This window comes from Nansenia antarctica, assembly GCF_963989245.1.
Source record: "Nansenia antarctica genome assembly, chromosome: 1".
Lineage (NCBI taxonomy): Eukaryota > Metazoa > Chordata > Actinopteri > Argentiniformes > Microstomatidae > Nansenia > Nansenia antarctica.
In genome coordinates this window covers 933,380-956,307 of record NC_137674.1, presented here as the reverse complement: position 1 = coordinate 956,307, position 22,928 = coordinate 933,380, and the positions used below count along the sequence as shown (strand labels likewise).

Sequence of the window (22,928 nt, the reverse complement as noted above, 5' to 3'; positions counted from 1 at the left end):
ACTACCGCCCGGTGGCACTCACACCAATCATCATGAAGTGCTTCGAGAAACTAGTCCGGGCCCACATACTCACACGCCTCCCGCCCAACCTGGATCCATACCAGTTCGCCTACAGAGCCCACAGGTCCACAGAAGACGCCATAGCGACGACTCTCCACGCCACTCTATCCCACCTGGAGAGGGGAAACAGCTACGCGAGACTGCTCTTCGTGGACTTCAGCTCCGCCTTTAACACCATCCTTCCAGACAGGCTAGTGACCAAACTACTAGACCTGGGTCTATCACACTCTATATGTGCGTGGATCAAGGACTTCCTGACCAACCGCCCCCAGAGGGTGCGGGTGGGCCCCCACACCTCCACAGCCCTCAGCCTCAGCACTGGGTCACCCCAGGGCTGCGTGCTAAGCCCCATCCTCTACAACCTCTACACCCACGACTTCACCCCCATCCACCCCAGCAACTACATCGTAAAGTTTGCAGACGACACCACCGTGGTGGGATGTATCTCGGGGGGGGACGAGGCGGCGTACAGGGATGAGGTAGAGCAATTGAGCAAGCTGTGCAAGGTAAACAACCTGCTGCTAAACAAGTCAAAGACCCAGGAACTCATCGTAGACTACAGGAGGAAAAAGTCCGAGATCCTGCCCCTGCTCATCGACGGAGAGAGCGTAGAGATGGTCTCAAACCTCCGTTTCCTGGGACACATCATACGGGATGACCTGGCCTGGAAGGACAACACTAAAGGCACCATCAAGAGGGCACAACAGCGGCTATACACCCTGAGATGCCTCAAGAAACAACACAGCAAGCAGGAGATGCTGGTGGCCTTCTACCACGGCGCAGTGGAGAGCATCCTCACCTTCGGCATCTCCAACTGGTACCACAGCTGCACGGCAGCGGAGAGAAACGATCTACAGAGAGTCGTGAGAACAGCACAGGGGATCACCGGCGCCACCCTCCCCTCTCTGGAGAAGCTGTACGAAACACGCTGTCTCAGGAGGGCCTCCAAGATCTCCAAGGACCCGACCCACCCTGGGCACGAACACTTTGTCAAGCTGCCCTCGAACAGGAGGTACAGGACCCCGGCCGCTAAGACAAACAGACTGAAGAACTGCTTCTACCACAGGGCCGTCAAGGCCCTGAACACAGAAAAGGCCTAAGTTCTGGGCCCAGGACAAGTCCGGACGGATTGTAATGGCAGCCAGTGCTGAGGCACAAACATGTACATTTTCAAGCCTGCAAACTGTGACACTTTAAAAAAATGTGAAAAAATACTTTCTTGTGCAATATGACAACCCTAGTTGACTATCTGTGCAGTATAGTACAGTGGATTGTGTACATAGCCTCTATTGATGTAAACCAGCTCTTTATCTTCTTGTGATTTTATGCATCTATGCTTTTTCCAAAATGTGTTTCTTTTTCCTTTCTTAAACACCAGGGGAGCCTCCCCTCCTAAATTTCGTTGTTTGGTACCTGTACTGTAACAATGACAAATAAAGTCTATCTATCTATCTATCTATCTATCTATTTAGAAAAAGAGAGAGAGAGAGAGCCATCATTTCTCTGCCAATTTTCGCACCGTAAACCCAGCAAGACGCCACTTTGGGAGAGTGCCCTAACCACTGCTCCTTACACACACACACACACAGACACACACACAGACACACACACACACACACACACACACACGGCTCCTTACATCTTAAGCACTTTGGTTGCCAGTTTGAGAGAATTGCAGCTCCTCCTTGGCCTGTGGCCTGTAGGCCTACGGTGTGGATGGGCTTCTGTAGAAGGTTCTGGACTCTTTCCATGGACGAGAGAACTATGGTGAGATGGTCTTTTCTTTTTACTGGTTGGTCTGTTATCTATTCTTAGCATTCCTGCCTTTTTTTTTTCTTTTTTCGCTTTGGCTTCGCTTGGCTTAGCGTTGATCCTTTTTGTTAGTTTGCTTTCGCCTGTTTGAACAGGTCTGATGTGGTTTGTCTTTGAGCGCTACTTTTTTTTACAAGCTGTCAGTTTTGATAAGCTATATTGGTAGGTTGGTTTTTAGATGTTTTTTGTTGGTGTTACAGTAGCAGTTTGGTAACAGGAGCGCACGCCTAAACGTATAGAATGAATGAATGAATGAATGAATGAATGGTCTTTATTGTCATTGATATAGTACAGGTACCAAACAACGAAATTTGGGAGGGGTGGCTCCCCTGGTGCTAGGAAAGAAAAAAAAAGAAAAAAAAAAAAGAAGGGAAAGGAGCTGGTTTACATAAATAAAGGCTATGTACACCTACGGAGGCGGGCTCATTATATCTAAACGTATAGAGAAACTGTTGATGGAGAATGAATGAATGAATGAATGAATGGTCTTTATGGTGCAGTTTGGTTTAGTCTTTCCCCACATTAGTGTTGGTATGATCAAGTGTATAAGTGTTGTCACTTCACAAGCTGACAAGCTGACTGCGTTCACTTAACAAGCGTTGACATATCTATGCCATCCCAGCAATATGAGGTCTCAGAAAAAAAGTTTCATAAATTAAAAATCACGTAGTTGCTTAAAAGAGCTCCCCCCCCCCCCCCAACTACATTCAGCTGTATGCAATATAACAAAATCTCTTCATTTCTTTCTCTAGTACTACTAGTATATTCCTCATACAAACTGACACGCCACATGTTGTTTTTCTTCCACCTAAACTCTCTATGACCCCCAAGACGTGTAAACATGACAACTGCATGGCGTGTAACCACTAATTTATCATAAATCATAGATGCTCAGTTGGGTCTTGAGTCTCTTCTGATGTGCCTCTCTCTCTCTCCCCCCCGGGCCTAACGGGGAGCACATGAGGGGCAGCGGTGCGCATGAGACTGAGCATGCCTGGCAGCAAGGAAGGAGTTCTCATGGCAGCCATGTTGGCATTCCACTGTCCTTTAGCTGGGTGGGGGGGGGGGGGGGGGTTAGAGCACTCATAGCAGGCTGGGTGGGGGGGGGGGGGGGGGGGGTCCATGGTGCCCATAGCAGGCTGGGGGGGGGGGCTTGGAGCTGTTTTTATGTGCCTAACCAGGCCTGATGGGGGCCGGCGGGGGGGGCAGATTTGGGGTCTTGCCTGGCTGTGATGATAGCCTAGGTGTTGTTGTTTATGAATACTGTATCTCTGCAGACATTTGCTTTTTCATCCAACTATGGATGTAAGTGCCAGGGCATGTGAATGCTAGGAGAGAGTTTGAGGAGAGAGAATGAGAGGCCATTGTAAAGCGCTTTGGAATAAGGCGCTATATAAGTCACTCCATTTAAGTACCAAGTACTTTGACCTAGACAGAAACAGATGGCATAGCAGTCGGGTGAGGCGAATTACAGAAACAGAATTGGGGAGAATTCAAATATGAAAAAAAGGCACTTTCTGTCTCAACGAATAGATGTTTTTGATATATTTCCCCCGCTTCAACTCAATGTATTGTACGTTTTCAAACAAAAAAATGTAATTTTAGTTTTCTCTTATTTGAGGACATTTTTTGTTATTTCGATTTCTGTCTGGGAAAACTGACAAAAAAGAAAGCATTGCCTGGGAATAAAATCAAAAGCTGCTTTTCTAGTGCCAGTCTCTTCTGCTTTCGTAGAACGGTGTAATCTTTGTGACGCAGCCCCCCAACAAGGGAGGGGACCCCTCATTCATATGTAAATCAAACCCCCGGTCTCTCTCTCTCTCCTCCCCGATCTGAACAACCGACTCACGGTTCGATCCGCTTTTGTCTTGGATCGGATTTACTTCAATGTGGGGGTAAATTAATGGAAGGTGTTTCTAAAATCTTATTATGAATATGGAGATCCTCCTATCTTGAGTTTCAGACCAGGGGCTTGAGGGGGGGGAGGGAGAGGGGGCGGGGGGGGGGGGGGGGGAGCAAAGAGCATTAAGCATGGAACTGAGCCTGTCCCTCACCACCATAACCATGCCAAGTTTTGTGGGTTTTCTCCATGGGGGCTTTGAGCAAAGCTTAAGGGCCTGGTATGGTAAAACAGCCATGACCACCACAGCCTGAAAGATCTGTCGGATCCATCCAATCATGAGCCAGGCAGTTGTCTGAGACACAGATGGGTGAGCGCCCTGGGTGGTAGGCCGGAGGGGTGGGGAGATGACCCCCTGTGTTCCTCTGTGTGTCTGTCCTCTGTCCTCTGTCTGTCCCTCTATGTCCCTCTATGTCCCTCTGTGTGTCTTTCTGTGTGTCCCTCTGTTTGTTTGTTTGTTTGTTTATTAGGATCCCCATTACATTTCGTTGTTTGGTACCTGTACTATAGCAATGACAATAAAGACCATTCATTCATTCATTCATTCATTAGCTAATGCCATGACATTAGCTAGTCTTCCTGGGGTCCGATACAAAAATCATATTTGAACAATTGTAAACATTGTATACATACATACATACATACATACATACATACATACATACATACATACATACATACATACATACATACATACATACATACATACAGTACATACATACATACATACATACATACATACATACATACAGTACATACATACATACATACATACATACATACATACATACATACATACATACATACATACAGTACATACATACATACATACATACATACATACATACATACATACATACATACATACATACATACATACATACATACATACATACATACATACATACATACAGTACATACATACATACATACATACATACATACATCATAATAACTGTGTGTCCCCCTGTGGCCTCTGAGAGTTTACTCTTGATTTGTATTCATTGGTGTTGGATATATGTATGATTTCTCATCGGTAAGAGCTTTCTTTCTTGTTGTGCCCCCCCCCCCCCTCCAGACCAGCGTGTGGCGTCCTTCTGCACCATGACGGACATGCAGCGGGCGGAGGCCCTGCAGATCTCCCAGGAGCTGACCAGACGCGTCCAGGCCGCAGAGGGAGCGGCTCTGGAGGCAGGGTGAGTCTCTCTCCCCACCTCCTATCATCCCTCCATCACCACCACCTCCTATCATCCCTCCATCACCTCCTCCTATCATCCCTCCATCACCACCACCTCCTATCATCCCTCCATCACCACCCCCACCTATCATCCCTCCATCACCACCACCTCCTATCATCTCTCCATCACCACCTCCTATCATCCCTCCATCACCACCTCCTATCATCCCTCCATCACCACCTCCTATCATCCCTCCATCACCACCTCCTCCTATCATCCCTCCATCACCACCTCCTCCTATCATCTCTCCATCACCACCTCCTATCATCCCTCCATCACCACCTCCTCCTATCATCCCTCCATCACCACCTCCTCCTATCATCCCTCCATCACCACCTCCTCCTATCATCCCTCCATCACCACCACCTATCATCCCTCCATCACCACCTCCTATCATCCCTCCATCACCCCCACCTATCATCCCTCCATCACCACCTCCTATCATCCCTCCATCACCCCACCTATCATCCCTCCATCACCACCCCCACCTATCATCCCTCCATCACCCCACCTATCATCCCTCCATCACCCCCACCTATCATCCCTCCATCACCACCTCCTATCATCCCTCCATCACCACCTCCTATCATTCCTCCATCACCACCACCTCCTATCATCCCTCAATCACCACCCCCACCTATCATCCCTCCATCACCCCCACCTATCATCCCTCCATCACCACCTCCTATCATCCCTCCATCACCACCTCCTATCATCCCTCCATCACCACCTCCTATCATTCCTCCATCACCACCCCCACCTATCATCCCTCAATCACCACCCCCACCTATCATCCCTCCATCACCCCCACCTATCATCCCTCCATCACCCCCTCCTATCATCCCTCCATCACCACCTCCTATCATCCCTCCATCACCACCTCCTATCATCCCTCCATCATCACCTCCTATCATCCCTCCATCACCACCTCCTATCATCCCTCCATCACCACCTCCTATCATCCCTCCATCACCACCTCCTATCATCCCTCCATCACCACCTCCTATCATCCCTCCATCACCACCTCCTATCATCCCTCCATCACCACCTCCTATCATCCCTCCATCACCACCACCACCTATCATCCCTCCATCACCCCCACCTATCATCCCTCCATCACCACCACCTCCTATCATCCCTCCATCACCACCTCCTATCATCCCTCCATCACCACCTCCTATCATCCCTCCATCACCCCCACCTATCATCCCTCCATCACCACCACCTCCTATCATCCCTCCATCACCCCCACCTATCATCCCTCCATCACCCCCACCTATCATCCCTCCATCACCCCCACCTATCATCCCTCCATCACCACCTCCTATCATCCCTCCATCACCACCACCTCCTATCATCCCTCCATCACCACCTCCTATCATCCCTCCATCACCACCTCCTATCATCCCTCCATCACCTCCTCCTATCATCCCTCCATCACCCCCACCTCCTATCATCCCTCCATCACCACCCCCACCTATCATCCCTCCATCACCACCTCCTATCATCCCTCCATCACCCCCACCTATCATCCCTCCATCACCACCTCCTATCATCTCTCCATCACCCCCACCTATCATCCCTCCATCACCCCCACCTATCATCCCTCCATCACCCCCACCTATCATCCCTCCATCATCACCTCCTATCATCCCTCCATCACCCCCACCTATCATCCCTCCATCACCCCCTCCTATCATCCCTCCATCACCCCCACCTCCTATCATCTCTCCATCACCCCCACCTATCATCCCTCCATCACCACCTCCTGTCATCCCTCCATCACCACCTCCTATCATCCCTCCATCACCACCCCCACCTATCATCCCTCCATCACCCCCTACTTTGGCCTTATACCCACACTTAACACTAGAACAGTGTTCAACGTGCCTTGTTTACCTACTATAAGAGCCGCCTCGGGGGACAAATGTCAACCATAGTCTTTAGAATGGGAAGCTGCTACTTACACACCCCTCGTTGGCCGGCTTGTAAATTAGCCTGCCTCCTACACAGAAAACCTGCAAAATATCTTCATACTAGCTTATCCTGATGTGATTTTGAAAATGTAAGGATACTGGGTGGTAGAACACACATATCTAGGAAAGGTCATGAAAGGAGGGTTCTGAAATTTGCAAAGATAGAAACTTTTAATTTTTTTACTCACAGGGTCAAATGACCCCACCCATGGCTGTTCTACTGTTAATGACCCCACCCATGGCTGTTCTAGTGTTAATGACCCCACCCATGGCTGTTCTAGTGTTAATGACCCCACCCATGGCTGTTCTAGTGTTAATGACCCCACCCATGGCTGTTCTAGTGTTAATGACCCCACACATGGCTGTTCTAGTGTTAATGACCCCACCCATGGCTGTTCTAGTGTTAATGACCCCGCCCATGGCTGTTCTAGTGTTAATGACCCCACCCATGGCTGTTCTAGTGTTAATGACCCCACCCATGGCTGTTCTAGTGTTAAATGACCCCACCCATGGCTGTTCTAGTGTTAAATGACCCCATCCATGGCTGTTCTAGTGTTAAATGACCCCATCCATGGCTGTCCTAGTGTTAAATGACCCCACCCATGGCTGTCCTAGTGTTAAATGACCCCACCCATGGCTGTTCTAGTGTTAATGACCCCACCCATGGCTGTTCTAGTGTTAAATGACCCCATCCATGGCTGTCCTAGTGTTAAACGACCCCACCCATGGCTGTTCTAGTGTTAATGACCCCACCCATGGCTGTTCTAGTGTTAATAACCCCACCCATGGCTGTTCTAGTGTTAATGACCCCACCCATGGCTGTTCTAGTGTTAATTTGTGCCTGTTTTGTTTACTTCCTGTTGTTCTCTCTTCTCTCAGGCACGGCGCCCCGGCGACTCTGACAGGTAAAGTCAACCAACTGGAGGTGATCCTGAGGCAGCTGCAGTACGACCTCAGAAAGGTACGCTCATCCCCCTCTCCTCATCCCCCTCTCCTCATCCCCCTCTCCTCATCCCCTCTCCTCATCCCCCTCTCCTCATCCCCCTCTCCTCATCCCCTCTCCTCATCCCCCTCTCCTCATCCCCCTCTCCTCATCCCCCTCTCCTCACCCCCCTCTCCTCATCCTCCTCTCCTCATCCCCCTCTCCTCATCCCCCTCTCCTCGTCCCCCTCTCCTCATCCCCCTCTCCTCACCCCCCTCTCCTCATCCCCCTCTCCTCACCCCCCTCTCCTCACCCCCCTCTCCTCATCCCCCTCTCCTCATCCCCCTCTCCTCACCCCCCTCTCCTCACCCCCCTCTCCTCATCCCCCTCTCCTCATCCCCCTCTCCTCATCCCCCTCTCCTTACCCCCTCTCCTCATCCCCCTCCCCCTCTCCTCATCCCCCTCTCCTCATCCCCCTCTCCTCATCCCCCTCTCCTCGTCCCCCTCTCCTCATCCCCCTCTCCTCATCCCCCTCTCCTCATCCCCCTCTCCTCATCCCCCTCTCCTCATCCCCCTCTCCTCACTCCCCTCTCCTCATCCCCCTCCCCCTCTCCTCATCCCCCTCTCCTCTTCCCCCTCTCCTCATCCCCCTCTCCTCATCCCCCCTCTCCTCACCCCCCTCTCCTCATCCCCCTCTCCTCATCCCCTCTCCTCATCCCCCTCTCCTCATCCCCTCTCCTCATCCCCCTCTCCTCATCCCCCTCTCCTCACCCCCCTCTCCTCATCCCCCTCTCCTCATCCCCCTCTCCTCACCCCCCTCTCCTCACCCCCCTCTCCTCATCCCCCTCTCCTCACCCCCCTCTCCTCACCCCCCTCTCCTCATCCCCCTCTCCTCATCCCCCTCTCCTCACCCCCCTCTCCTCACCCCCCTCTCCTCATCCCCCTCTCCTCATCCCCCTCTCCTCATCCCCCTCTCCTCACCCCCCTCTCCTCATCCTCCTCTCCTCTTCCCCCTCTCCTCATCCCCCTCTCCTCATCCCCCCTCTCCTCACCCCCCTCTCCTCATCCCCCTCTCCTCATCCCCTCTCCTCATCCTCCTCTCCTCACCCCCCTCTCCTCATCCCCCTCTCCTCATCCCCCTCTCCTCACCCCCCTCTCCTCACCCCCCTCTCCTCACCCCCCTCTCCTCACCCCCCTCTCCTCACCCCCCTCTCCTCATCCCCCTCTCCTCACCCCCCTCTCCTCATCCCCCTCCCCCTCTCCTCACCCCCCTCTCCTCATCCCCCTCTCCTCATCCCCCTCTCCTCATCCCCCTCTCCTCATCCCCCTCTCCTCACCCCCCTCTCCTCATCCCCCTCTCCTCATCCCCCTCTCCTCATCCCCCTCCCCCTCTCCTCATCCCCCTCTCCTCATCCCCCTCTCCTCATCCCCCTCTCCTCATCCCCCTCTCCTCATCCCCCTCTCCTCATCCTCCTCTCCTCACCCCCCTCTCCCCACCCCCCTCTCCTCATCCCCCTCTCCTCATCCCCCTCTCCTCATCCTTTAGACATTTTACGTTTTTGGCATTTAAAAGACACCTTATTCCAAAGTGACTTGCGAATCGATACATTTGACTAAGCAAGTGAATCATCAATCCACCAGTCGTAGCAGGAAGAGTAATCTAGCTCAGGCCCGGGGCCATTGGCAGTCTCAGTGATAGAATGTAAAAGAAATAAGAAGTATAGACACTGGAGAAACAGTACAAGAGTGGAAGTAGAAGTCTTAGGAGACACAGTATAGGGGGAAGCAGGTGTCTCAGGAGACACAGTGCTGGGGGGTAGTAGATGTCTCGGAAGAGCAGTAAGCCTGAAGAGATGTACAGAATGGTCCTCTGTGAGCTTTAAAACTAGGGTGCTATTTTGGGGTAAGGCTCGAATGATTTAAAGTCTAAAGCATAAATCAAAGTCCGTAGTCTATTTTTTTTTTTACGTCGCTCTCCCTGGTTCATTCTTACCTACTGTTTATTTGAGGTCTGGGGATGTGCGTCACAACGTAGAGTTGCAATTGTGAGATTTCTGAAGGGTAAAGAGGAAGTCGGTGTGCCAAACAATGCATGAAAAGCGCAGGGTTAACGTACCACCGGCTTGTCCGCATAATTTAATTTCCTGTTTCCTTCTCTTATTGTGTCTCTGCTTTACATTTTCTCCAGATTCCCAATGTGCTTAGAGAGGAGGGAAATACATGTGATATGCACTAAAGAGAAACCACTAATCTAATAACCCTATAGCAGCAGGTTGGGTTTGAAATGGTACAGGCCTAGTGTTGAATGTTGTGTGTGTGTGTGTGTGTGTGTGTGTGTGTGTGTGTGTGTGTGTGTGTCTGTGTCTGTGTCTGTGTCTGTGTCTGTGTCTGTGTCTGTGTCTGTGTCTGTGTCTGTCTCTGTCTCTGTCTCTGTCTCTGTGTCTGTGTCTGTCTCTGTCTCTGTCTCTGTCTCTGTCTGTCTCTGTGTCTGTCTCTGTCTCTCTGTCTCTGTGTCTCTGTGTGTGCGTGTGCGTGCGTTCGTTTTGTCGTATGCAGGAGAAGGAGGACAAGGCCATCCTGCAGGTGGAGGTGCAGCACCTGAGGCAGGACAACATGCGGCTGCAGGAGGAGAGCCAGACCGCAGCGGCGCAGCTCAGGAAGTTCACAGAGTGGTTCTTCCACACCATCGACAAGAAACCCTGAGACCCGCCCCTCTCTACTACTGCTCCTGGACTCACTGAACTCCTTAGAGAAACTATTACGTGATCCATGAGCAGACAGTCATTACAAAAACACTCACGCTCTCTCTTCACTCCACGGGGGGGAGGGGGGGGGGGGGGGGGGGCATGAAGACCTCTAAAGAAAACCTGTTTAGGAGACCCTGTCCACCCCAGTGTGGAAAAACTTGAACCCTTTCTTTCTATGCCCCCCCTTGAATTCGGAATTCGGAAAAAACCCTTCTGTTGGTTGCAAGAGAACCTCTTTAGGGAAACCGCTTCGCTGGCAGCAGGAACTTCTCTTGGGATACTTGGTTGGTTCATCTCCAGGGCAGTGCTGGAGAAAGTTAGGCCCTGACTAACTAACTAGTTACTTAGTTAGGCCTAACCCTGTCTAGGCCCTGACGACGGTCTCCCTCGGAGAGACACCTATTGTAGTGGAATGTAAAAACCCTATGTACTGTACTGTATTACACATATTATCTGTATCACACCAGTGTACTGTACTCTATTGTCACTCAAACAGTCTGTGTGGAGTATGTGGAGGGCTGGGGGGGCATTCCCCTTTTCCCATGGATGCACAGAGAAAGAAATGGGAGAGAGAGGGGGAGAGAACAAGAGGGTAGAAGGGGTTTTGGATGGGGGGGGGGGGGGAGGTTGGAGGAGAGGAATGTAGTGGACATTATGAAGTGGTACTTACTGGTCGTCTGCTTGCACCGAGAGGGACACACACATTACACATGTGGCAGACTTGAAAAGTACAGTGGAGGCAAAAAATAAAAAATGAATGTAGCTCAACTGAGTTCTATTTTTGCTGGACATTCTGGTTCCTAGTTCCCAAAGTCACAAAGATTTAGAGACCTGATGTTTTGATCCAAGCGCTTTCTTTTCTTTTTTTTCTTTTTTTTTTTTTTTTTAAAGTAGTGCTTTTATTCCTTCAATGTTGTAATATAGTATCACACGGCAGTAAACTTTGATGTTTTTAAACAGGTGCTCTCTCCCTACACATATGAAACCTGGTCGGTTGGTAGTTTATATTCACTTTCACCGTGTCCTAGCAATAAACAAGTGGTAGTCAAGTGTTTTTAAAACGTTTAGCACAAATGTGAACAGTTCCTGTTTTAAGAAATGGTTGTATTTGACTATGTATTTATATAACAGGAAGAGACTGTGCCTATAAAAAAAAAAACTTGGGTGTATATTATGGATTGTTTCTCTTTTGCTTTTAGTTTCTCTCTCATAAACACAAGCCTTGTCTGTGGCTCGCTGTATGTAGTTTATCACAGCAGAAATCTTGTTTTTTTTATGCAGTGGTTTCTAAAACATCAGCGAGAGCCAGCAAACCACACTCACAATGCCAAAATGTGTTTATTTCTGTACAGAAACCCCCACAGAAGTGTCTTGTATTTAACAACATTATTTAAGCTTATTTAACCTAAAGTTGTTTATTTTATTAAGGTTATTTAGTGTTTTTTTCTTCTGCACTAAGGAGAGGAGAGGAAAAAGCTCTGTGTATGTTGTAAAGTGTGTAGCTTGCCAGGGCAAAATTATATATTTAAATATACAAATGATGACTCTGTTTTTGGAGATTCCAACGTTTGGATGCTGCTAGATTACAGTTTGTTGGTTTGTACGCTTTTACAAATGTCTTTCTCTCCGTGAAACTGTTTCATCTCAAATGGGACACAGGTTGCTTCTTTTTTTTTCTTTTTTTCTTTTTTTAATAAATGTAGTATGAAAAGAATGAGCGTTGTTTGCTGCGTCTTTCCCTTACCTGAGTTCACTGTGTTGTGAATGAATATGAACAGATTTTGAAGGTCTAAGGATGATTGTAAATGGACTGACTTACATAGCGCCTTATTCCAAAGTGCTTTACAACAGCCTCTCATTCACCCATTCTCACATACATTCACACACCAATGGCGACAAGCTACTATGCAAGGCGACGGCCACGCTCATTGGGAGCAATTTTGGGTTCAATGTCTTGCCCAAGGACACTTCGAATTGCTTTACACCACTTTAAATTATTTGAAGAAATGGGGCGGCTGTGGCGCAAAGGGTAGAGCCAGCGTCTAATGATCGCAAGGTTGGCAGATCGGCGGTTCGAGCCCTGGCTGGCCACATGTCAAAGTGTCCTTGGGCAAGACACTGAACCCCAAATTGCTCCCAATGAGCGGGCCGGCGCCTTGCATGGTAGCTTGCCGCCATCGGTGTGTGAATGGGAGGCCGTTGTAAAGCTCTTTGGAATAAGGTCAGTCCATTTACCTTTGGAATAAGGTCAGTCCATTTACCTTTGGAATAAGGTCAGTCCATTTACATTTATTTATGAAGTAAAAGTACAATACTTTTATATAATGCATTTTCTTTCAGTGTTGAAAAGGCCAGCCCCACACCTGTAACAAAGCCAACCAAGGTAATCCCCCTACCACTCCTTTTCCTACTCTTCCTTCCATCTAAGGTTCCTTGTTTGAAAATAGAGGAAATGAAGCCTGTAGAACAAAGGACTGACCGACCCAAGTTGTTTGAACATAATGGGATCTTGCCCCCCTTCGATATCTGATTGTGAGAACTGTTCCCTTCAGCACATGAACTGACCAGACCCCCCAACGCTGACATCATAAACATAATGTCTAGGGTTTCTAAGTGTTTTTTAATTGATGCTATGCTGCTTTGTCTTACTCTGGGCATATACCCTTACTCAACACTTCAGTAGGAACACCTGTCCTCTACACCTCCTGTTTCCTGTACATGACAATGCGTTCAGTGTTCTTCAGTGGCCTTCCCCCGTCACCGGATCTGAATACAACAGAACGCCTTTGGGAAGTGGTAGAACAGGAGATTCACAGCTTAAAAGTGCACCGGAACATTTTGCAGGAACTGTGTGACACAATCATGTCATCATGGACCAGAATCTCAAAGGAAACATCTTGTGGAATCAATATCATCTCTAGTTGGGCTAGAGATCAGATCGCATTTGATTGACCCTGTATGAATGTAAATGTATTTGGTATTATTTACTGTATTAGCCCTTTCCACAGTAGGCCAATTCTAACTGAGACTACTGTAACCTGTTACTACTGTAGAGAAGTGTTGATGCTTGTACTAAGAGCGGGGTCAGCTGTGGCACAGGAGGTAGAGCCGGCGTCTAATGATTGCAAGGTTGGCAGATCGGCGGTTCGACCCCCGGCTGGCCACATGTCGAAGTATCTTTGGCAAGACCCAGAACCCCAAATTGCTCCCAATGAGCGGGCCGCCACCTTGCATGGTAGCTTGCCACCATCGGTGTGTGAATGTGTGTGTGAATGGGTGAACGAGAGGCCATTGTAAAGCGCTTTGGAATAAGGCGTTATATATAAGTCAGTCCATTTACCAAGTGTTGATTCCGGTGCTGAGATTTAAAGAATGACCAAGCTGAGCTGTGTAACTAGATTTACCACAAGTGCTCTGACTAAATGACAGATGCTGTTTTCCTCCATGGGGGTGGTGCAAAAAAAGTTATTGAATAATTAATTATAAGCCTTTTGGGAGGAAAATCAATTAAATGTGTTTACTTCCTGTTACAATAAGCCTCTGGCCCAGCTGGAATAGAACAGTCCAATCCCTTTATACCGTGCAGAGGTTTGTGGGTAAGCAGCTGCACTGTGTGATGGTTGAGCAGTTTCGGGGCATGTCGGCGCTCTAAATTTAGGATGCTACTTTCATTAAATCCACCTGTGAGGAACTCACAGTAATCCCAGTAAAGCAGGGATATGTGGTGTATTTATAAATCATAATTTATAACGTGGCATTTCAACCGGATTTCAATCAGAGGCACAGTGTGAGTTCTTTATATAACATATCATATTGTCAGTACTCATTATCCCCACCACCACTTGTGTCTGACCACTTGTGCGTCCGAAGGTTTGACCTGCCGTCACACACAGTCCCCTACATAAACAGAAGGTTTGACCTGCCATCACACACAGTCCCCTACATAAACAGAAGGTTTGACCTGCCATCACACACAGTCCCCTACATAAACAGGTGTTCATCACTGATACACACACACCCTGAACCATCTAACCAAACTGTGGCGCTATGCCTGGTAATGACTGGGATTGGATAACAGAGGGGGGAAACAAGTGTGTCACTTACTGTAAATCAAAGTAGGACCCCATGTACTTTAGTGTGGAAGCGCTATGAGGCATCATCATTATGGATTTAGATTTTTTATTTTAAGTAAGTAGTATCATACATATGTACTTTGTGTCTGTGTCTGTGTCTGCTGGTGTCAGAGTGTGTCGTCATTTGGCTCAGAGTGCCTCATCGTCTGTCTTTGACCTGGCAAGTGACGTAAGCCACTCCAAAAGGTTTGCTGCCCGTAAACATGCCCACGTGGAAATGAACGGAGGCTGGCTGTGTTTGGCCAGGAGCTGCCCGCAAGTGAGATACTTTAATATGTGTGCGAGTGGGCAGTGCCAAGGCAGTAGATGGGTTTTTCATGGTATGGTAGATCAGGAGTTTGACCTGGTAGTGTTTGAAGAGACTTGACCAGTCTCGTGGTGGATAGAGCGATGGGTTAGCCACATGTGTAAAGTAAAGGGTGATGAACTAGCTGCTCTATTTCACTTCATTATGGGGCAATCTGGGATTCAAACAAAAACTAAGTGGTCACCCCCGCCAACCATGTTTCGAAGCTACGCAGTGTTTATTTACACTTACATTGTTTACAAACAATGTAGTAAAATAAGCTTATATTTTGGGTTTTGATCGGGTGAGTTCTCTAGAAGTATTGGAAAGAGCTCTATACTTATAGATAGTTAAGTTGTTCAATGTTTTTTTTTCCTTTCAGATTGGTTTCACCGTTTAGAAAGTACGAATATGTTTTAAACATACTCCCCCTATTTCAGGGCTCCAAAAGTATTGGAAAAAATCTGATAATGTCCATATAAAGCCCACTCATGTTCAGTATTTGGTTGATAATCCTTTGCATGCAGTAACTGCCTGAAGTCTGTGATTGACCCCATTAGATGCTGGATACAGTATATTCTCTGGTGATGCTCTGCCAGGCCTGTAATGCAGCCATCTTCAGTGACGATGTGCCAATGGGAGCGTGTCTATGTTCCCACAGCCCGATGGTCCCACAGCCCGATGGTCCCACATTTCTAAGTAATCTAGTAACTATATAATTAATTTAATAATTTTGCCATTTAGCAGACGCCTTTATCCAAAGCGACTTACAATTACGAATTACAGGGACATTCCCCCTGGAGTAACTGAGGGCTAAGTGCCTTACTCAAGGGCACACTAGTAGTGGTGTGGTTTCAGGCGGGATTTGAACTCACAACCTTCCGATCACAAGTCCAACTCACTATCCACTAGACCACCACTACCCCTTTATAACAGAGAAAAGTATGTGTGTCTGCCTGTCTGAAGCCTCTTTTCTCCTCATTGGGTTGACCAATCCATCTGACACAGCATGGGCATTGGACCCTAACCCTATGAAATATTAGAGATGTGGGACCTTTGGGCTGTGGGAACATAGGGATGACCCTGTGCCGATGATGAAGTGCCGTCTAACGAGACTGGCAGCATGTGCTGGTGCTTCAGCAGACAGTGTTTCTCTAACGAGACTGGCAGCATGTGCTGGTGCTTCAGCAGACAGGATGTTTCTGGACACTTCAGAATTCATTCTGCTGCTGCCGTCAGCAGTGACATCATCAATGAAGACAAGCGAGCCAGTTTCAGTAGCAGCCCTCCACCATGTGTGACATGTTCTAATGCTTTGCTCCGCATGTCGGGATCTGATGTAATGATCAGATTTTTCTTTCGAAAAATGTGAATACATGTTTGCGTTGTTGAAAATCAGTTGACACATCGCTAGTCAACTAACACAGCTTGTTTTGTGAGCCTGCTAACAATGTAAAGTAGTGTTCTAGTTAACTAGGTAGCAGTGGGGGGGATTACTCACCCAATCCATTGCGTTGTTGCAGTATTTTGGCTTGACTAGCGAGTTTGTGTTGTGGTTCTCAACAACGTTGAAATGTAGTTCCGTGTTTCAAAAGAAAAGTATGAACATTTGGATTGGTTGCCGATATGAGGACCAAAGCATTAGAACGTCTCACATATTTCACAGATGAGGTGGTATGCCAGGGGATTTGGTGAAGTTCAGTTTTCTCTTGCCAAAGAGCACTGCAGGCTCTTTTAGGTACTTTCTGTTTTTAGCAAACTGTAATCTAGGTCCGGTTTCTGTTGCTGAGTAGTGGTTTACACCTTGTAGTTTAGCCTCTGTAGCTCTGCTGGTGAAGTATTTTATGGGTGGTCTCTGACGCATCCACGCCTACCTCCTGGAGAGTGTTCCTGATGTGTTTGGACAGTCGTTTTCTTTTCTTTTTTTATTGTTTATGGTGAGCATTCTTATATCATCCACTGTAGAAGTCTTCCTTCTGTTTGCAATCGCTGAGCTCACCAATCTTTTTCTTATTTTGGATGATGTTCTAAAGTTGTTGTGATAATAATCATCATCATTGTTTTATTGCCATGCAATCAACTTTCGTTGTTTTTCTTCTTCTGGATGATGTTCTAAAGTTGTTGTGATAATAATAATAATCATTGTTTTATTGCCATGCAATCAACTTTCGTCAATTGTTGGAATTCTGTATTTTTTGCACTAGGCACAGGGGCAGCCATAGTCGGCGCCCCTGGAGCAATTAGGGTTTAAGTGCCTTGCTCAAGGGCCGTGAGGCGATTGCTCGCCGCCCTCGCTAACCTCTAGCGCCACCACCATCCCCAAGAATTGTTGGCAGCCTACGGTTTTGGATATTTTTATGTTTATGTTTCTTTCTGATTTCTCAGCTAAATAAAGGCTTCCTTTGTTTGCAGTGGCAACTCTTTGGTCTTCATGTTGACAGACACCAACAGCAGACGCCAAAGGAAAACGTGAAGGCTATAATATCAATACTAGACATCGACAGCTCTCTTTTCCCTGCACAAATGATGTGACAGAACACATCTTACTAACCAGAAACACCTGTCAATATTCCAACTACTGGTTCCCTGAAATAAAGGGAATTGTAAGGATTGGGGGTTCGCTCTATTGGTTGAGCGACCCGTTATATATATATCAATGTATCAAAAGTACCAATCCCAGACTGTCCCTTTAAGTTTCATATAATCAATCCAATCCATTGATGTTATGCATTTTTAAACTCTGTGGAAGACTCTTATGGTTCTAGAAACTACTCGATAGTGAAACTGTAACTCATAACTGTTACCCAAGCAGTAGACATTCCAGCCACGCTAATGGTCAGCCATTGATTTCCTATATCATTTTTTGTCAGGGTTGTAATGTAGACTCTGCTTCTCCTGTGCGGAACAGTGGTGGGTGAGGGTAGCTATGGACAGACTTAAATGACCCCACCCATGGCTGTTCTAGTGTTAATGACCCCACCCATGGCTGTTCTAGTGTTAAATGACCCCACCCATGGCTGTTCTAGTGTTAAATGACCCCATCCATGGCTGTTCTAGTGTTAATGACCCCACCCATGGCTGTTCTAGTGTCAAATGACCCCACCCATGGCTGTTCTAGTGTTAATGACCCCACCCATGGCTGTTCTAGTGTTAAATGACCCCATCCATGGCTGTTCTAGTGTTAATGACCCCACCCATGGCTGTTCTAGTGTCAAATGACCCCACCCATGGCTGTTCTAGTGTTAATGACCCCACCCATGGCTGTTCTAGTGTTAATGACCCCACCCATGGCTGTTCTAGTGTTAATGACCGCATCCATGGCTGTCCTAGTGTTAAATGACCCCACCCATGGCTGTCCTAGTGTTAAATGACCCCACCCATGGCTGTCCTAGTGTTAAATGACCCCACCCATGGCTGTTCTAGTGTCAAATGACCCCACCCATGGCTGTTCTAGTGTCAATGGCCCCACCCATGGCTGTTCTAGTGTTAATGACCCCACCCATGGCTGTTCTAGTGTTAAATGACCCCACCCATGGCTGTTCTAGTGTTAATGACCCCACCCATGGCTGTTCTAGTGTTAATGACCCCACCCATGGCTGTTCTAGTGTTAATGACCCCACCCATGGCTGTTCTAGTGTTAATGACCCCACCCATGGCTGTTCTAGTGTTAATGACCCCACCCATGGCTGTTCTAGTGTTAAATGACCCCACCCATGGCTGTTCTAGTGTTAATGACCCCACCCATGGCTGTTCTAGTGTTAATGACCCCACCCATGGCTGTTCTAGTGTCAATGGCCCCACCCATGGCTGTTCTAGTGTTAATGACCCCACCCATCGCTGTCCTAGTGTTAAATGACCCCACCCATGGCTGTCCTAGTGTTAAATGACCCCACCCATGGCTGTTCTAATGACCCCACCCATGGCTGTCCTAGTGTTAAATGACCCCATCCATGGGTGTCCTAGTGTTAAATGACCCCATCCATGGCTGTCCTAGTGTTAAATGACCCCACCCATGGCTGTTCTAGTGTTAAATGAATGAATGAATGAATGAATGAATGGTCTTTATTGTCATTGCTACAGTACAGGTACCAAACAACGAAATTTAGGAGGGGTGGCTCCCCTGGTGTTAGGAAAGAAAAAAAAACACTTGATGGCTGTTCTAGTGTTAATGGCCCCACCCATGGCTGTTCTAGTGTTAATGACCCCACCCATGGCTGTTCTAGTGTTAAATGACCCCACCCATGGCTGTTCTAGTGTTAATGGCCCCACCCATGGCTGTTCTAGTGTTAAATGACCCCACCCATGGCTGTTCTAGTGTTAATGGCCCCACCCATGGCTGTTCTAGTGTTAATGGCCCCACCCATGGCTGTTCTAGTGTTAATGACCCCACCCATGGCTGTTCTAGTGTTAATGACCCCACCCATGGCTGTTCTAGTGTTAATGACCCCACCCATGGCTGTTCTAGTGTTAATGACCCCACCCATGGCTGTTCTAGTGTTAATGACCCCACCCATGGCTGTTCTAGTGTTAATGGCCCCACCCATGGCTGTTCTAGTGTTAATGACCCCACCCATGGCTGTTCTAGTGTTAATGACCACACCCATGGCTGTTCTAGTGTTAATGACCCCACCCATGGCTGTTCTAGTGTTAATGGCCCCACCCATGGCTGTTCTAGTGTTAATGACCCCACCCATGGCTGTTCTAGTGTTAATGACCCCACCCATGGCTGTTCTAGTGTTAATGACGTCACCCATGGCTGTTCTAGTGTTAATGACGTCACCCATGGCTGTTCTAGTGTTAATGACCCCACCCATGGCTGTTCTAGTGTTAATGACGTCACCCATGGCTGTTCTAGTGTTAATGACGTCACCCATGGCTGTTCTAGTGTTAATGACGTCACCCATGGCTGTTCTAGTGTTAATGACCCCACCCATGGCTGTTCTAGTGTTAATGACCCCACCCATGGCTGTTCTAGTGTTAATGACGTCACCCATGGCTGTTCTAGTGTTAATGACGTCACCCATGGCTGTTCTAGTGTTAATGACGTCACCCATGGCTGTTCTAGTGTTAATGACCCCACCCATGGCTGTTCTAGTGTTAATGACCCCACCCATGGCTGTTCTAGTGTTAATGACGTCACCCATGGCTGTTCTAGTGTTAATGACGTCACCCATGGCTGTTCTAGTGTTAATGACCCCACCCATGGCTGTTCTAGTGTTAATGACCCCACCCATGGCTGTTCTAGTGTTAATGGCCCCACCCATGGCTGTCCTAGTGTTAATGGCGTCACCCATGGCTGTTCTAGTGTTAATGGCCCCACCCATGGCTGTTCTAGTGTTAATGACCCCCCCCACGGCTGTTCTAGTGTTAATGACCCCCCCCACGGCTGTTCTACTGTTAATGACCCCACCCATGGCTGTTCTAGTGTTAATGGCCCCACCCATGGCTGTTCTAGTGTTAATGACCCCACCCATGGCTGTTCTAGTGTTAATGACCTCACCCATGGCTGTTCTAGTGTTAATGACGTCACCCATGGCTGTTCTAGTGTTAATGACCCCACCCACGGCCGTTCTAGTGTTAATGACCCCACCCATGGCTGTTCTAGTGTTAATGACGTCACCCATGGCTGTTCTAGTGTTAATGACCCCACCCATGGCTGTTCTAGTGTTAATGACGTCACCCATGGCTGTTCTAGTGTTAATGACCCCACCCATGGCTGTTCTAGTGTTAATGACCCCACCCATGGCTGTTCTAGTGTTAATGACGTCACCCATGGCTGTTCTAGTGTTAATGACCCCACCCATGGCTGTTCTAGTGTTAATGAGAGTTGGAGGGAGGAGTAAACACAGTAGAATAAAATGTGTGTTATTTTACTGAAGTCTCTGAGGTAACCGTCGAGAGTGTGTTATGATGCGTTAAATGGTTTTAGATAGTCCCGTTACACTGGCGGTCAAATGCATCTTAACCGTCTATCTGTTTTATCAGATTTCAATTTCACAAACGTTCCTGAATTGCTCATTCTAAATGCATTGGAAAGTAATGCCTCTCTCTGATTGGTCAGGCAAGTGGAGTTGATATTGACATTTACATTTAATGCGATGAAAAATTGAAAGTCGATATGCTTGCCATTGCATTGGGCCTCTCAACTTGCGAAACAGAGTTAAGATATCTAAACTCTACTTGATGCCTCTGAGGCAGGATTAGCTCTCTTACCTGGGCGGTTTATCTGTGGAGCTCATCATCCCTGCCCAGGCGCTCTGAAATCCCCTCTGAAATCCCCTCTGAAATCCCCTCTGAAATCCCCTCTGAAATCCCCTCTCTCTCTAACGGGAGATGCAACCTCCAGACAATAACCTGGTAGTATAGTGGAGCAAGAGAAAAGGGATGGGTCATTGAGAGGGATGTGTCCAAATAGACATGGAGGTCATGTGACCTGGCCTAGTCCTGGAGGTCACATGACCTGGCCTAGTCCTGGAGGTCATGTGACCTGGCCTAGTCCTCCTGGACATCTCTGAAAGGCATCATCACGACGTCTCCATAACCTCTTTCTGCTCGCTGGGTCAGACTATGACTCATACTGTTCAAATGGCCACTCTGTTCGTGTGCTTTTTGAAGGACGACAACATCTCCGTCAGGATCGGAGGGTGCTTGGGGAGGGCCAGGAAGATCATGGCTGACCCCGCACACCCAGGACACGGTCTCTTCGCCCCGCTCCCCTCAGGCAGGAGGGTGCGGTCTCTAAAGACTGTGAAGGCCCGACATGCACACAGCTTTTTCCCCACAGCCATCCGGCTCCTAAAGTCTTCTGATTCTGATTCTGATAATCTGATTCTACTTCAACACACAAGAATGTTTATTTTTTATTTAACTTGAACAGAGGAGCTCCATGATGAATAACGTTACACTTCATAACGTCAAGCAAAAACCCCCAAAAACACAAAGCACCACATTCTACCTCACAACCGTGGCGTCGAGGAGGAGATCATTAGGTATTGTATTACAGCCAAACGAGATGCAGGAGACAGGAGCAGATAATAAACACCAGCCAGCCTGCTGATAATCTTCATTAGCTTCAAGATGTCCTTGTCTGGTGTCCTCTTCCGTCTTGGAGAGATGAGCAGGAGTATTGATTCTTAATCTGCTGATACCAGTATCAAATCCCACGGCCGCTGTATCGATGGATGGGGTGAGGGGGGTCAAGCACAGAACAACTCCACACATTGTTAATGCAAAGATGCATCATGTTGGCCAAGCCTGGGGGGTTTGTTAATGCAAAGATGCATCATGTTGGCCAAGCCTGGGGGGTTTGTTAATGCAAAGATGCATCATGTTGGCCAAGCCTGGGGGGTTTGTTAATGCAAAGATGCATCATGTTGGCCAAGCCTGGGGGGTTTGTTAATGCAAAGATGCATCATGTTGGCCAAGCCTGGGGGGTGGTGGGGTGGTGGGGGGGAGGTCATGGGAATATTGATGGTTTCAGGGGTTGATAACCAACCCCCCACGCTGACCCATCATCAGCAATAAAAGCTCCAGTCGATATGTCGCTATAGTAGGGTGGAGTAACACTGGAAGGCCGGCCCCAAACTACATTATTATGCCATTTATAGACAGGATGATGAGCTTAGCATTGAGTGGGGCTGAAGTGCCTCGATCACTGAATGTCTCAGCTTCATTCTCCATTGACAGCTTTGTGCAGACGGTATAATGGTTAACCCTCATTATGTCTGGGAATCTTCCACATGAAGTATCACTTGGTTCTTTCATTGGACACATTAATTGTCCGTTGTCCTTAAGTCTTCTGTGATTAGCCTTGGAACTGATTTCCATGGCCAACGTCCAACGTTTGCAGGAGAA

The 22,928-nt window shown here is 48.0% G+C and overlaps 1 protein-coding gene across 1 annotated transcript in view; it reads left to right on the top strand.

The window, feature by feature from the left end:
- The window catches only part of LOC308173755 (signal-induced proliferation-associated 1-like protein 2), a gene marked incomplete at its 5' end in the record, with an annotated part of 91,072 nt that extends 80,383 nt beyond the window's left edge, over positions 1-10,689 (top strand). The window contains 3 exons of the mRNA XM_080548805.1: positions 4,851-4,968; positions 7,866-7,947; positions 10,465-10,689. Of these exons, the coding sequence (XP_080404931.1) occupies positions 4,851-4,968; positions 7,866-7,947; positions 10,465-10,611 (347 nt within the window). The 3' untranslated portion in view covers positions 10,612-10,689. The remainder of the gene's footprint in view (positions 1-4,850; positions 4,969-7,865; positions 7,948-10,464) is intronic.
- Between the last annotated feature and the right edge of the window lie 12,239 nt (positions 10,690-22,928).